Source organism: Macaca nemestrina, chromosome 16 (assembly GCF_043159975.1).
Source record: "Macaca nemestrina isolate mMacNem1 chromosome 16, mMacNem.hap1, whole genome shotgun sequence".
NCBI classification, from domain to species: Eukaryota; Metazoa; Chordata; class Mammalia; order Primates; family Cercopithecidae; genus Macaca; species Macaca nemestrina.
The window spans coordinates 5,630,406-5,644,579 of NC_092140.1; the positions used below are offsets into that span (position 1 = coordinate 5,630,406).

At 36.4% G+C, this 14,174-nt stretch overlaps 1 protein-coding gene across 2 annotated transcripts in view; it reads right to left on the minus strand.

The window, feature by feature from the left end:
- The window catches only part of LOC105485318 (TNF superfamily member 13b), a 73,952-nt gene that overhangs the window by 46,355 nt on the left and 13,423 nt on the right, over positions 1-14,174 (minus strand). The window contains exon 2 of one of the 2 annotated variants that reach the window (XM_011747603.3): positions 5,416-5,526. In XM_011747603.3, the coding sequence (XP_011745905.1) occupies positions 5,416-5,523 (108 nt within the window). In that variant the 5' untranslated portion in view covers positions 5,524-5,526. Of the gene's footprint in view, positions 1-5,415; positions 7,596-14,174 lie in introns of those variants that run through there. The other variant, XM_071081058.1, reaches the window with a different exon arrangement.

Sequence of the window (14,174 nt, forward strand, 5' to 3'; positions counted from 1 at the left end):
CTGTGTATTTCCAATTGTTTTTCTTGTAGTTTTAGTTTTATGGTTAATGAAACTATATTATTTAGCATTATAACATTCAGTGCAAAGATAATCAAAAATGAGAGGGAGATAATAAATTCTGTTTATCAAAAAGATAACTTTTCCCCAAATGTACAAGGAATACTTAAATTTTTTTTATTTTTTATTTATTTTTTTTTTTTTGAGACAGAGTCTCGCTGTGTTGCCCAGGCTAGAGTGCAGTGGCGCGATCTCGGCTCACTGCAAGCTCCGCCTCCCGGGTTCCCGCCATTCTCCTGCCTCAGCCTCCTGAGTAGCTGGGACCACAGGCACCCGCCACCGCGCCCGGCTAATTTTTGTATTTTTAGTAGAGACGGGGTTTCACCGTGGTCTCGATCTCCTGACCTTGTGATCCGCCCGCCTCAGCCTCCCAAAGTGCTGGGATTACAGGCGTGAGCCACCGCGCCTGGCCTGATACTTAAAATTTTAATCAAAATGGACAACTTCCAGCCAGCCTGGCTGTCACAGGCGTGCTGCCACACACATGAACTCAGGCGGAGCTGGCCCCAGAGCCACCTGAAAAACTCACAGAATTACAGAAATAATAAAGGGGAGCTGTTATAGGACACTAAAGTAGAGTGGTTTATTACTTAGTAATACCTAAGTGATATATCCCATTTATTGAAATAATCTCATAAAAATAGAAATCATTACAAAAAGATGATCAAAGAGTTGCTTACTTGAAAATGTAAAACTACATTCACAGGTCAAGTTTGTATCAAAGAAGTATGCAAAACTGCGGTTAGAAATTACCTAGAAAGTCACAAAAGGGAAAACAACTTATACCAAACATATGAGCCAAAGTAGTACTCATTAAAAAGTTACAGCATTGAAAACAAAGCTATAATATAAACACAATGATGTTCAAAAGAATTAATAATCATCCAAAGAAATTTAAAAAGGAATAAGCCAAAATAATCCAGGTAATGAAATTAAATAAAGATAGTTAACACTGATGATTAATTATATATTGTTAGTTAAAATGTGAGCAAAGATTATTTTTTATATATATATATATACATACATACATATACATACTTTAAGTTCTGGTTTACATGTACAGAACGTGCAGTTTTGTTACACAGGTATACACATGCCATGGTGGTTTGCTTGAAAATGTAAAATAATAAGGTTGTTTTGGAAGCCAATCTAATGATACTAGAAATATTAAAAACATATCTACACTTCAACTCAACAGTCTTACTACTGAGCATTTATCCATGGTATCCATGGTGAAAAAAAAAACACAATAGAAAAAGTGTGTGTGTGTATGTGTGTTTGTATGTGTGTGTGTACATGATGTCAAGTAAAATTAAATTCTATTTTGTTTAGTACTCTATGAGGGTTCAAAGATTTCTCTTGTGTTTTTCTGCTACTCAAATATAAATACTCTTGTCCTCAAATTGTTTTATTACCATGACTGATTGCTAAAACAGAAACATAATTTATATGAAAACTCCCAAAATCTGTTTTAGATACTTTCAGACAGTCATAAAACATGTCTAGTAGTGGAGACAGTATGAGTTCATAATTGTACTTGTCGTTGGTTACTTCTAAATTTACTAAATTTAAAATGCACTTGCTAATTTTTTGTCTATTTTAAATATAAGCCTCTGGTTATTAAAAAGTAAACAAAAACTGGTGGGTGATTCCCAGAATTTTAACCAAAAGCATAATCTGTTATCTCATGGCAACAGCTGTTTACATACTTTAAATTGAATAATGAGCTTTCAACAGTTTCAAAATTTAAACACAATCCAGACCAATGTTGATATTTCCACACTCAGGACAAGTGGCGCAGTGTAAAATTCATGTGAAAATCTCATTATCACTATCAACCACCAACACTAGCAACAATTAACCAAGGATAACAAGTCAAAACAAATAAGTATAAACTGTACTCTACTAGTGACTATTAAAAATTCAGCATTTCAGAACACTAATCTTCAATCCTTTATCAAAAGCATGTTTTGACTTTTAAAAATGTGGTAAAACACACATATATTATACAATTTACCATCTTCATTATTTTTAAAGTCACTCTGCAATTTCTCTTTAATATCATTGACTTGTGAATTTATAATTCTCACTCTGTCCCAAACAAGGGAACCTATTACATTTTGTAAACTTCTGTAGGTCATGAATTTTGCACCTCAAAGAGGATCTGTGTATTATTGAAGGCTTAAGAGGACAGCAGTGTGTGAAACAAAGTCCTGGACTAGCACTCAGAAAAAAATGGGTTCTGGTTCAGTTGTTCAACTACATTTAGTCTTTTGACTCTTGAGTCTTATCTATTTATTCTTTGTGAAAAGATGTTATCTTTTCTGTAAGGTCTTTTCCACTCTAACTGATGGCAGAGAAAGGTGTTTGGATTTCCAGGACTGTCTTCTTTGCTTACAATGTCTCTTCCAGCCCTGGATTTTTAAAATGTGATTTAAAAAAACAAAACTTTAAAAGATACCATCTTAACCATTTTTAAGTGTACAGTTCAGTAGTTTAAAGTATATTTACATTGCTGTGCAATCAATCTCCAGAACCTTTTTAGCTTTCAAGAATGAAACTCTATGCCCACTGAACGAGCAACTCCCCATACATACATATATACACGTGTGTATATATATACGTGTGTGTGTGTATATATATACGTGTGTGTGTGTGTATATATATATCTCCAGCTTTTTCTTTTTCTCTGGAAAATTCTATCTTATTTCGTTCATCCATTCATCAATGTTCACTTGGGTGACCTCCACCTTTTGGCTATTGTGAATAATGCTGTTATGAACATGAGTATGCAAATATCTCTTTGAGGCTCTGCTTTCAATTCTTTTGGATATATACCCAGAGGTATAATTGCTGAAACATATGGTAATTCTATTTTTAATATTTTGAGAAACTGCTATACTGTCTTTCACAGTGGCTACATCATTTAGCACTCCCATCAAAAATTCACAAGAGTTTTAATTTCTTCCACATTCTTACTAACATTTGTTATTTTTTTTTATGTTTGCCATCCTAATGGTTTTGAGGTGATAGTGCATTGTGGTTTTGATTTGTATTTTCCCTAATAATCAGTGAGTAATCATGACATTTAAAGAAACAATGTTTAAATTTTTTCTTTAAGTACAATACAAATGCTACTTTATCTACAATGTAAAATAAAGCTGTAGACTTTATATACAAAAACAAGTTCTTGTTCACTGATCAGCAAATTTTCTCAAATATGCTGATTCATGGGCAAATATACTAGTGGGGTAAAATTAGAAGTACAAGCTTGCTGAGTTGACCAGGGGATTTAGTTGGATTAATTTCCTAGTTATCATCAACCAAGCTATCCTGATAAACCTAATTCCTCCACAAGAACATGGTAAAATATTCTGTCAATCTGATTTTTGTTTACTAAGCCACTTTTACTGACCAATTCGCACTCTAATTAATACATGATCTTTTCTTTGGATTTGTTATTCTTGTTTCATGAACTATTCTACTTTTTAAGGTGATTTTGCATAGATATAATCTATTATAACTAGTATTATAAAATAAAATATAAAACTGAAATGCAATGTACAAACCAGATGAATATCCTGTTTCCAAAAAATGCATATTAAAACTACATGGATTTCAAATTTCTTTTGTATCAAAATAAACTTATGCTAACTTGTTATAATATGTCTAAACAAGATCCAGTTTGAGGCACTGAGAAGAATATGACATCAGTTTGAAAAGAGCTCAATCAGAGCAACAAGAATTCTATAAACTGAAGCAAGAACAAACATCAAATTTCTGGTGAAGCTTGGGTGGAAGAATGGTGAAATCACTGATGTTTTGGAAAAATGGTGAAATCATTGATGACGTTTTATGAAAAGTTTATGGGGACAATGCCTGATATGATTTGGGCTGTGTCCCCAGCCGAATCTCATCTCGAACTGCAGTTCCCATGATCCCCACATGTCATGGGAGGGACCCTGTGAGAGGTAATTGAATCATGGGGGCAGTTACTTCCACATTGTTCTTATGATAGTGAGTTCTCATGAGATCTGATAGTTTTATAAGGGGTGTTGACCCCGCTTTGTTCTGCACTTCTCATTGCTGCTGCCATGTGAAGAAGGATGTGTTTGCTTCCCCTTCCACCATGATTGTAAGTTTCCTGAGGTCTCCTCAGCCCTGCTGAACTGTGAGTCACTTAAACCTCTTTCCTTTATAAATTACTCAGTCCTGGTTATGTCTTTATTAGCAGCATGAGAACACTCAATTGGTGCCATAGAGAGGGGGCACTGCTGTAAAGATACCCAAAAATGCAGAAGTGACTTTAGGACTGGGTAACAGGCAGAGGTTGGAATAGGTTGGAGGGCTCAGAAGAAGACAGGAAGATGTGGGGAAGTGTGGAACTTCCTAGAGACTTGTTGAATGGCTTTCAACAACATACTGATTGTGATATGGACAAAGAAGTCCAGGATGATGTGGTCTCAGATGGAGATGAGGAAATTGCTGGAAAATAGAATAAAGGTGACTCTTGCTGTGTTTTAGCAAAGAGAGTGGTGGCATTTTTTCCCCCTGCCCTAGAGATCTGCGGAAATTTGAACTTGAGAGAGATAATTCAGTGTATCTGGTGGAAGAAATTTCTAAGCAGCAAAGCATTCAAGAGGTAACTTGAGTGCACTGAAAGCATATAGTTTTATCTATTTACAAAGATATGGTTTGGAATTTGAACTTATCTTTAAAAGGGAAGTAAAACATAAAAGTTCAGAAAATGTGCAGCCTGATGATTCAATAAAAAAGAAAAAAAAAATTTTTCTGAGAAGAAATTCAAGCCTGCTACAGATATTTGCATAAGTAACAAGGAGATGAATGTTAATCACCAAGACAATGGGGAAAATGTCTCCAGGGCATATCAGAGACCTTCATGGCAGCCTCTCCCATCATAGGCCCAGAAGCCTAGGAGGAAAAAATGGTTTTCTGGGCTGGGCCTAGGACCCCTATGCTGTGTGCAGCCTAGGGACTTGGTGCCCTGCATCTCAGCTGCTCCAGCATGGGTAAAAGGAGCTAAAGTACAGTTCAGACCATGGCTTCAGAGGGTGCAAGCCCCAAGCCCTGGCACCTTCCATGTGGTGTTGAGCCTAAAGGTACACGAAAGTCAAGAAATGAAGTTTGGAAACCTCTGCCTAGATTTCAGAGAATGTATGGAAATGCCTGGATGACCAGGCAGGGTCTTCATGGAGAACCTCTCCTAGGGCAGTGCAGAAGAGAAATGTGGGGTTGGGGCCTCCCTACATAGTCCCCACTATGGCACTGCCTAGTGGAACTGTGAAAAGAGCTCCAAACCCCAGAACAGTAGATCTACCAGCAGCTTGTGCCATGTACCTGGAAAAGCAGCAGACACTCAACTCTAGTCATGAAGGCAGCCGGGGGTGCTATGTCACAGGGGTGGAGCTGTCCAAGGCCATGGGAGCCCACTTCTTGCATCAGCATGACCTGGATGTGAGACACAGAATCAAAGGAGATCATTCTGGAACATTAAGGTTTAATGACTGCCCTATTTGATTTTGGACTTGCATGGGGCCTGTAGCCCCTTTGTTTTGGTCGATTTCCCCATTTTGAATGGGTGTATTTAACCCATACCTGTATCCTCACTGTATCTAGGAAGTAACTAACTTGCTTTTGAGTTTACAGGCTTATAGGTATAAGGGACTTGCCTTATCTCAGATGAGACTTTGGACTTGGACTTTTGAGTTAATGCTGAAATGAGTTAAGAGTTTGGGGAACTGTTGGGAAGGCATGTTTGTGTTTTGAAATGTGAGGACATGAGATTTGAGAGGGGCCAGGGGTGGGATTATATGGTTTGGCTGTGTCCCCACCCAAATGTCATCTTGAATTGTAGTTCCCATAATCTCCATGTGTCATGGGAGGGACCCAGTTGGAGGTAATTGAATAATGGGGGTGGTAAACTCCATGCTCTTCTTGTAATAGTGAGTGAGTTCTCATGAGATCTGATGGTTTTTTTAAGGGCCTTTCTTCCACTTCAGTCTGCACTTCTCCTTGCTGCTGCCATGTGAAGAAGGGCATGTTGGCTTCCCCTTCCACCATGATTCTAAATTTCCTGAGGCCCTCCTAGCCCTGCTGAAATGTGAGTCAATTAAACCTCTTTCCAGCTGGGAGAAGTGGCTCACACCTGTAATCCCAGCACGTTAAGAGGCTGAGGCAAACAGATCACCTGAGGTCAGGAGTTCAAGACCAGCCTGGCCAAAATGGTAAAAACCCCATCTCTACTAAAAATACCAAAATTAGCCAGGTTTGGTGCAGACACCTATAATCCCAGCTACTCAGGAGGCTGAGGCAGGAGAATCACTTGAAACCAGGAGATGGCGATTGCAGTGAGCCAAGATCACACCACTGCACTCCAGCCTGGCCAACAGAGCAAGACTCCATCTCAAAACAAAACAACAACAACAACAACAACAAAGAAAGAAAACACCTCTTTCCTTTATAAATTTATCCAGTCTTGGGTGTGTCTTCATTAGCAGTGTGAGAATGGACTAATACAATGCCCCAAAGAAATCAGTGGTTTACAAATAGATAACTCACTTTAACAAGGGACAAGATAATGTTGAAGATGAAGCCTGCTATGGCAGACTATTTACATGAATTTGTGAGTATTAAAAAAAAAGTTTATGCTCTAATTGAAGAGAACTGATGATTACAGCAGAAATCATAGACATTTTAAAGGGTTCAGCTTACAAAATTATAAGTAAAAAATTAAAGTTGAGCAAACTTTCCACTCGACGGGTACTCAAACTGTTATTCCCAGATCAGCTGCAGACAACAGCAGAGCTTACAATGAAAATTTTAGGCAAGCAGGATCAAGATCCTAAAGCACTCCTCTGAGGAACTGTAAAAGTAGATAAAGCATTGCTTTGCCAGTAAAATCCTGAAGACAAAACACAATCAAAGCAATGGTTACTAAGAGGTAGAAGTGGTCCACTCAGAGCAAAAGGACACCAATAAAGAGCAAAAGTCATGGCAACAGTTTTGATGGGTACTCAAGACATTTTGCTCGTTTACTTTCTGAAGGATAAAAAAACAATAGCATCTGGTTATTAGGACAGTTTTTGAAAAAGTTAGCCAAAGCTTTAGCATAAAAACACCAGAGTCTTCCTCCAACACAGCAATGCTCCTGTTCGTTCCTCTCATCAAACAAGGGCTATTTTGCAAGAGTTTCAGTGAAAAATCATTAGGCATTCATTTTACAGTCCTGATTTGGCACTTTTTGGCTTCCTTTTTGTTTTCTAATCTAAAAAATTCTGGAAAGAGCACCGATTTTTCTTCTTAATACTGGAAAGAGCACCGATTTTTCTTCTTAATAATGTAAAAAAGATTCTATTGAAATGGTTAAATTCCAAGGACCCTCAGCTTTTTAGGAATGGATTAAATGACTGGTAATCATAGCTTACAAAAATGTTCTTGATGGAATTTATGTTTAAAAATATAGTTTACATTTTTAAAATTTTATCTCTAAATTCCATTTTCCACGAACTTCTTGAAGTTCACTCATGTTTTTGTCTGTGTGTGTATGTGTATAATATATGCATACACACACTATGTATTCTATATACTATATTATATATAATGTATATAATATATAATGTACATATACACTATGTAATATATAATTGTATATGTTCTATATATACTATATAGTCTATATATAGTATGTATACACTATAGAGTGTATGTATGTATAGTATATACACTATAGCATATGTAATATATATGGTATATAACTATATAACACATGCCGTAGTATATATATGTATACATATATACATGTTGCATATGTATTATATATAATATATTAGTACTATTGGATATATAGTGTCTATATAATATATAGTATATTGTATTATACTGTATATATACTATACTATATATTACATATAAAATATTAATATATAGTATATATACTATATATTATGTATAAACTATATATAACAGTATACATAGTATATATATATGACTCTATGTATATGACATTTTAGGCTATTCTGTCACAATTAGTGATTATAATTCCAAGTCTAAAAAAATTAAAAGTAACAGAAAGTCTAACTATAAATGCCATAACCCCTCTCTAGCTTAATCTTTATCTTTATCATAAATATGTTCACCTCTGCCACTTCTAAGGATCAAGCAAAGGTAATGAAAAAAACATAAAGATCAAGTCTGTTGCTATTTTTATTTTTAACCTAGCGGAGTTGACATTATTAAGTAAATAAAGGTGAAGAAATCCAATAGTACTAAAGGTTGTTGATAATACCTATCAATAAACATGACCAAAATCCATCATCCAAAATAACAAATCTTACTTGAAAGAAAAAAAAATTGAATTAAATTGTATGTTAATAGATGTATGTTAACGGAAGTGTTTCAGAAAGTAGTCAATTGCTTTTGGTGGCATGTAAAGTAAATATGTAGTTTACTTGATCCAAACTATCAAGTGCCAATTACTGTGTGAAGAGTTAAATATAATGTGTTATTTTCATTCCCCTTTAGGAACATCTTCTTCTGTTCTTTTACCCTTTAAGGCTCAAATGTTTAGGTTATTTCTTATATTATCCTTTCCTTTCATACTGTTGCCTTCAACTTTCCTATGCATTCTTTTCCCTATGATTGTGGAAATACACACAGACATGTGCACACACACACACACACTATAGTACTTACCATTTTAACCACTTTTCAAAATATAATTCAGTAGTATTAAGAATATTCATATTGTTGTGTACCCATCCATTCTTGTGGTGTCATTGATAACTACTGAAAACCAATCTTCAGCCTAGGTCTCTCTCCCAAAATCTATTAGTCTATTCAGCATCTCTTATTGGATATTGTATCATTCGGCTTTCTCATGGGTGAAAGCAACATAAACTATATCTCCCTAATTTAAATAGAAAAATATTTTATTCAGGGGATTTGGGGTGATGCTCAGAATCTCTTGAAAGGACTGGAGATGCATGCTCCAAGATGACACAATTATTACAAAGAAGTCTTTCCCAATCACAGTGCAAAGGTGAGCCTATAAAAATACCACAGCTGTTATCACTAGGCACAGATCCTTCAGTTTGTACCACCATTTGCATTCATACCTCTGGAGACCTATTGCTGAACCTTCAGGAGTCAGAGGCTCTGTAATCCAGATCCAACTTCTGCTGTTGCTCATGGCTACTGCTTGCCTCAACATAGACTTCATGTAGCCTTCCTTCTGCATGTCACCAGTTTCCTTCTCAAATTCCAGAGCAAGTGTCTCTGACTGCTAAAATCTAGGTCATGCACCAATGGCCCACCCCCTGGCCCCACACCACCACCACTGCCAGTGTGAATGCATGCACAGAGGCCACCAGCCCCACACTGGTCAGCTCCCCAATGCTGCACCAACACTGCCACCAGTGCAAACATGCACATGGACACTGGGTGCCTGCCCTCAACAGCGCCCTGATGGACTACAACTGCTGGTGCTGTGAAAAACCTCACAGCCACCAGAAGCCCTGTGCCTGCCAGCAGCCCAGACCCAGCCTATGAGCATGCACCACACTGTGCTGCTGCAACTGCTGGCACAAGTGAACAAGCATAAGTCCCGCTACCACCACCCAACAAAGCACTTTGTCTGGCAACACCCATTGTCATGGTTTGGACAGTGGTCCAGAAACACCTTAATCCCTCCAGCGTAGCAGGTTTCTAACCTCAAGGGGCCAGAGAACAAAGCTGGGGGCCTGATACCAGCCCCCAAGATTTAGAGGACCCTTACAAGCAGTGTTGAGCTTAGACTTGGCCCCCTGAAATCTTCAAGAAATGAAGCCAGGCTCCTGAACCCACCTTATATCACAATCAAATCCCCAAGGATGTCAAAGAAGATAAAAGAAAAAAAATACATCCAAAGGCCAGCAACTTCAAGAACTGAAGGAACATCTACTCATGGATGAGAAAGAGCCAGTGCAATAACTTTGGCAACTCAAAAAGTCAGAGTGTCTTCTTATTTTCAATTAACCACACTAGTTCCCAGACATAGTTCTTAATCAGGCTGAAATGGCTGAAATGACAGAAATATAATTTAGGATATTAATAAGCATGAAGATCATGGAGATTCAGAAGAAAGTTGAAATCCAATCCAATGATTCTAAGAAATACAATAAAACAATACAGGAGACGAAAGACGAAATGGCCATTGTAAGAAAACCAAACTGATCTTATAGAGCTGAAAAATTCACTGCAAGAATTTCAGAATACCATCACAAGTATTGAGAGCAAAATTAACCAAGCTGAGGAAAGAATCTCAAAGCTAAGAAGTCAGTTCTCTGAAATAATTCACTCAAACAAAAATTAAAAAATAAAGAATGAACAAAATCTCTGAGAAATATGAGATTGTATAAAGAGATAAAATCTATAACTCATTGGAATTCCTGAAAGACAGGGAGAAAGCAAGCAACTTGGAACAAGTATTTCAGGCTATAGTCTGTGAAAATTTCCACAACCTCACTAGAGAGGCCAACATTTAAATTGAGGAAATGCACAGAACCTCTGTAAAATACTTAACAAGAATGCCATGCCCAAGACAAACAGTCATCAGATTCTCTAAGGTCGAAATGAAAGAAAAAAGGTTAAAGACAGTTAGAAAGAAGAGGCAGGCAACCTACAAAAGGAACTCCATTAGGCTAACAGTGGACTTTTTAGCAGATACTCTACAAGCCAGAAGAGATTAGGGATCTATATTCAGCATTGTTAAAGAAAGAATTTCCAAAAGAGAATTTCATATCCAGCCAAACTAAGTTTCATAATGAAGGAGAAATAAGATCCTTTAAAGACAAGCAAATGCTAAGGGAATGTGTTAATACCAGACCTGCCTTACAAATGATCCTAAATGGAGTGCTAAATATGGAAAGGAAGGACAACTACCAGCTACTTGAAAACACAGTTAAGTACATAGACTAGTGACACTACAAAGCAAACACACAAACAAGTCTGCATAGTAGTCAGCTAACAATATGACAGGATCAAATCCTCACTTACCAATACTAACCTTGAATGTAAACAGGCTAAATGCCCCAATTAAAAAACATAGGGTGGCAAGTTGGATAAAGACATATGCTGTCTTTAAGAGACCCATCTCACCTGTATGACACTCTTAGACTCAAGTAAAAGGATAGAGAAAATCCTACCAAGCAAATGGAACACAGAAAAAAGTAGGGGTTGCTATTCTAATTTTAGACAAAACAGACTCTAAACAAAGATCAAAAAAGAAAAAGAAGGGTATGATTTAATTGTAAAGGGCTTAATTTAACAAGACCTAACTATCCTAAATGTATATGCACCCAGGACTGATGCACTCAGATTTATAAAACAAGTTCTTAGAGACCTACAAAGAAACTTAGATAACCATATAACAGTAGTGGAAGACTTCAACACCCCACTGACATTATTAACAGATCATGGAGGCAGAAAACTAACACATTCAGAACCTGAGCTCGACATTTGACCTAATGGACCTAATAAATACCTACAGAACTCTCCACCCCAAAACAACAGAATATACGTTATTCTCATCTGCACATCCGCATACTTTAAAACTCACCACATGACTGGACATAAAATACTTCTTAGCAAAGTTTTTAAAAAACTAAAACCACACCATGCACACTCTCAGACCACAGTACAATACTACTAACAGTATTGATTTTTATACCATACAATTATATTTGCATTTAAACAAATGCAAAACCATACAATTACATGGAAATTAAACAACCTGCTTATGAATGACTTCTGGGTAAATAATAAAATTAAGGCATAAATCAAGAAATTCTTTGAAACTAGTGAGAACAGATATACAACATACTAGAAAATCTGGGACACAGCTAACACATTGTAGGAGGGAAGTTTATAACACTAAATGTCTACATCAAAAAGTTAGAAAGATCTCAATTTAATAACCTAACATCAGAACTAGAGGAACTAGAGAAACAAGAGGAAGCCAACCCCGAAGCTAGCAGAAGATAAGAAATAAACAAAATCAGAGAAGAACTGAAGGAAATTGAGATGTGAAAAAAAAAAAGACCAATGAATCCAGGAATTTGTTCTTTGAAAGAAGTAATGAGAAAGATAGACCATTAGCTAGAATAATAAAGAAAAAAGAGAGAAAAACCAAATAAACACAATCAGAAATGACAAAGCACATGTTACCACTGACCACAAAGACATACAAAAACCCCTCGGGGTATACTATGATATCTCTATGCACACAAACTAGAAAACCTAGAAGAAATCAATAAACTTCTGGAAATATACACCTCCCAAGGTTCAACCAAGAGGGATGAAACCCTGAACATATCAATAACAAGTTCTGAAATTGAATCAGTAATAAGTCTGCCAATCAGGAAAGCCCTGGACTAGGCAGGTTCAGAGCCAAATACTATCAGATGTATAAAGAAGAGTTGGAACCATACCTACTCAAAGTATTCCAAAAATTTGAGGAGAAGAGACTCCTCTCTAATTCATTCTGTGAGGCCAGAATCATGCTGTCATCAAATCTGGCAGAGACACAATGAAAAACAGACAACTTCAGACAATAGAAATTTAATATAAAAGAGAAAACTCAATGAACATAAATGAAACAATCTTCAACAAAATACTAGCAATCCATATCCAGCAGCACATCAAAAAGTTAATTCATGACAATCAAGTAGGCTTTATCCCTGGGATGCAATGTTGGTTCAGCATATGCAAATCAGTAAATGTGATTAATGACATAAAAAGAACTAAAAACAAAAATTACATAATTATCTCAATAGGTGCAGAAAAGATTTTTGATAAAATTCAACATCTCTTCATGTTAAAAATTCTCAATAAATTAGGTACTGAAGGACTATACCTCAAATAATAAGGGCCATCTATGACAACCCCACAGCCAACATTATGCTGAATGAAAAAAACCTAGAAGCATTCTCCTTAAAAATCAGAATAAGACAAAGATACTTTCTGTCACCACTCCTATTTGATACAGTGCTGAAAGTCCTGGCCAGAACAATCAGGCAAGAGAAATAAAAAAATAAAAGGCATCCAAATAAGAAGAGAGGAAATCAAACTATCCCTGTTTTCAGACAATATGATTCTATACCTAGAAAAACCCACAGTCTCTGTGTGAAAGCTCTGAGATCTGATAAACCGCTTCCATGAAGTTTCAGGACACAAAACCAACATACAAAAATCAATTGCATTCCTATACACCAACAACATCTAAGCTGAGAGCTAAATCAAGAATGTAATCTGACTCACTTTACCCACAAAAAGAATAAAATACCTAGGAATACAGCTAACCAGGGAGGAAAAAAAAAATCTCTACAATGAGAAATGCAAAACACTGCACAAAAAATCGAAGATGACACAAACAAATAAAAAAACTTCCCATGCTCATGGATAGGAAGAATCAATATTTTTTAAATGGCCATACTGCTCAAAGCAATTGCAGATTCAGTGATATTCCTATCAAATTACCAATGAAATTATTCACGGAATTAGAAAAAAAATTGTTTTAAAATTCATATGGTACCAAAAGAAAGCCTGAATAGCCAAGGCAATCCTAAGCAAAAAGAACAAAGCAGGAGGCATCACATTACCTGGCTTCAAACTACAGTACAAGGCTACAGTAACCAAAACAGCATGGTACTGTTGCAAAACAGACATATAGACTAATGGAACACAATGGAGAGGCCAGAAAAAATGCCCCACACTGAAAACCATCTGATTTTTGACAGTCAACAAAACAATCAATGGGAAAAAGGCCTCTCTACTCAATGAATGGTGCTGGGATAATTGACTAGACATATGCAGAATATTGAATCTGGACCCCTTCCTTACACTATAACCCAAAATTAATTCAAGATGGATTAAAGGCTTAAATGAACAACCTAAAATTATAAAAACCCTGGAAGAGAAGAGATACATAGCCAACAAGCGTATGAAAAAAATGCTCCACATTAGTAATCATTAGCAAAATGCAAGTCAAAACCACAATGAGATACTCTCTCATGCTAGTCAGAATGGCTATCATTAAAAAGTCAAAAAATAACAGATGCTAG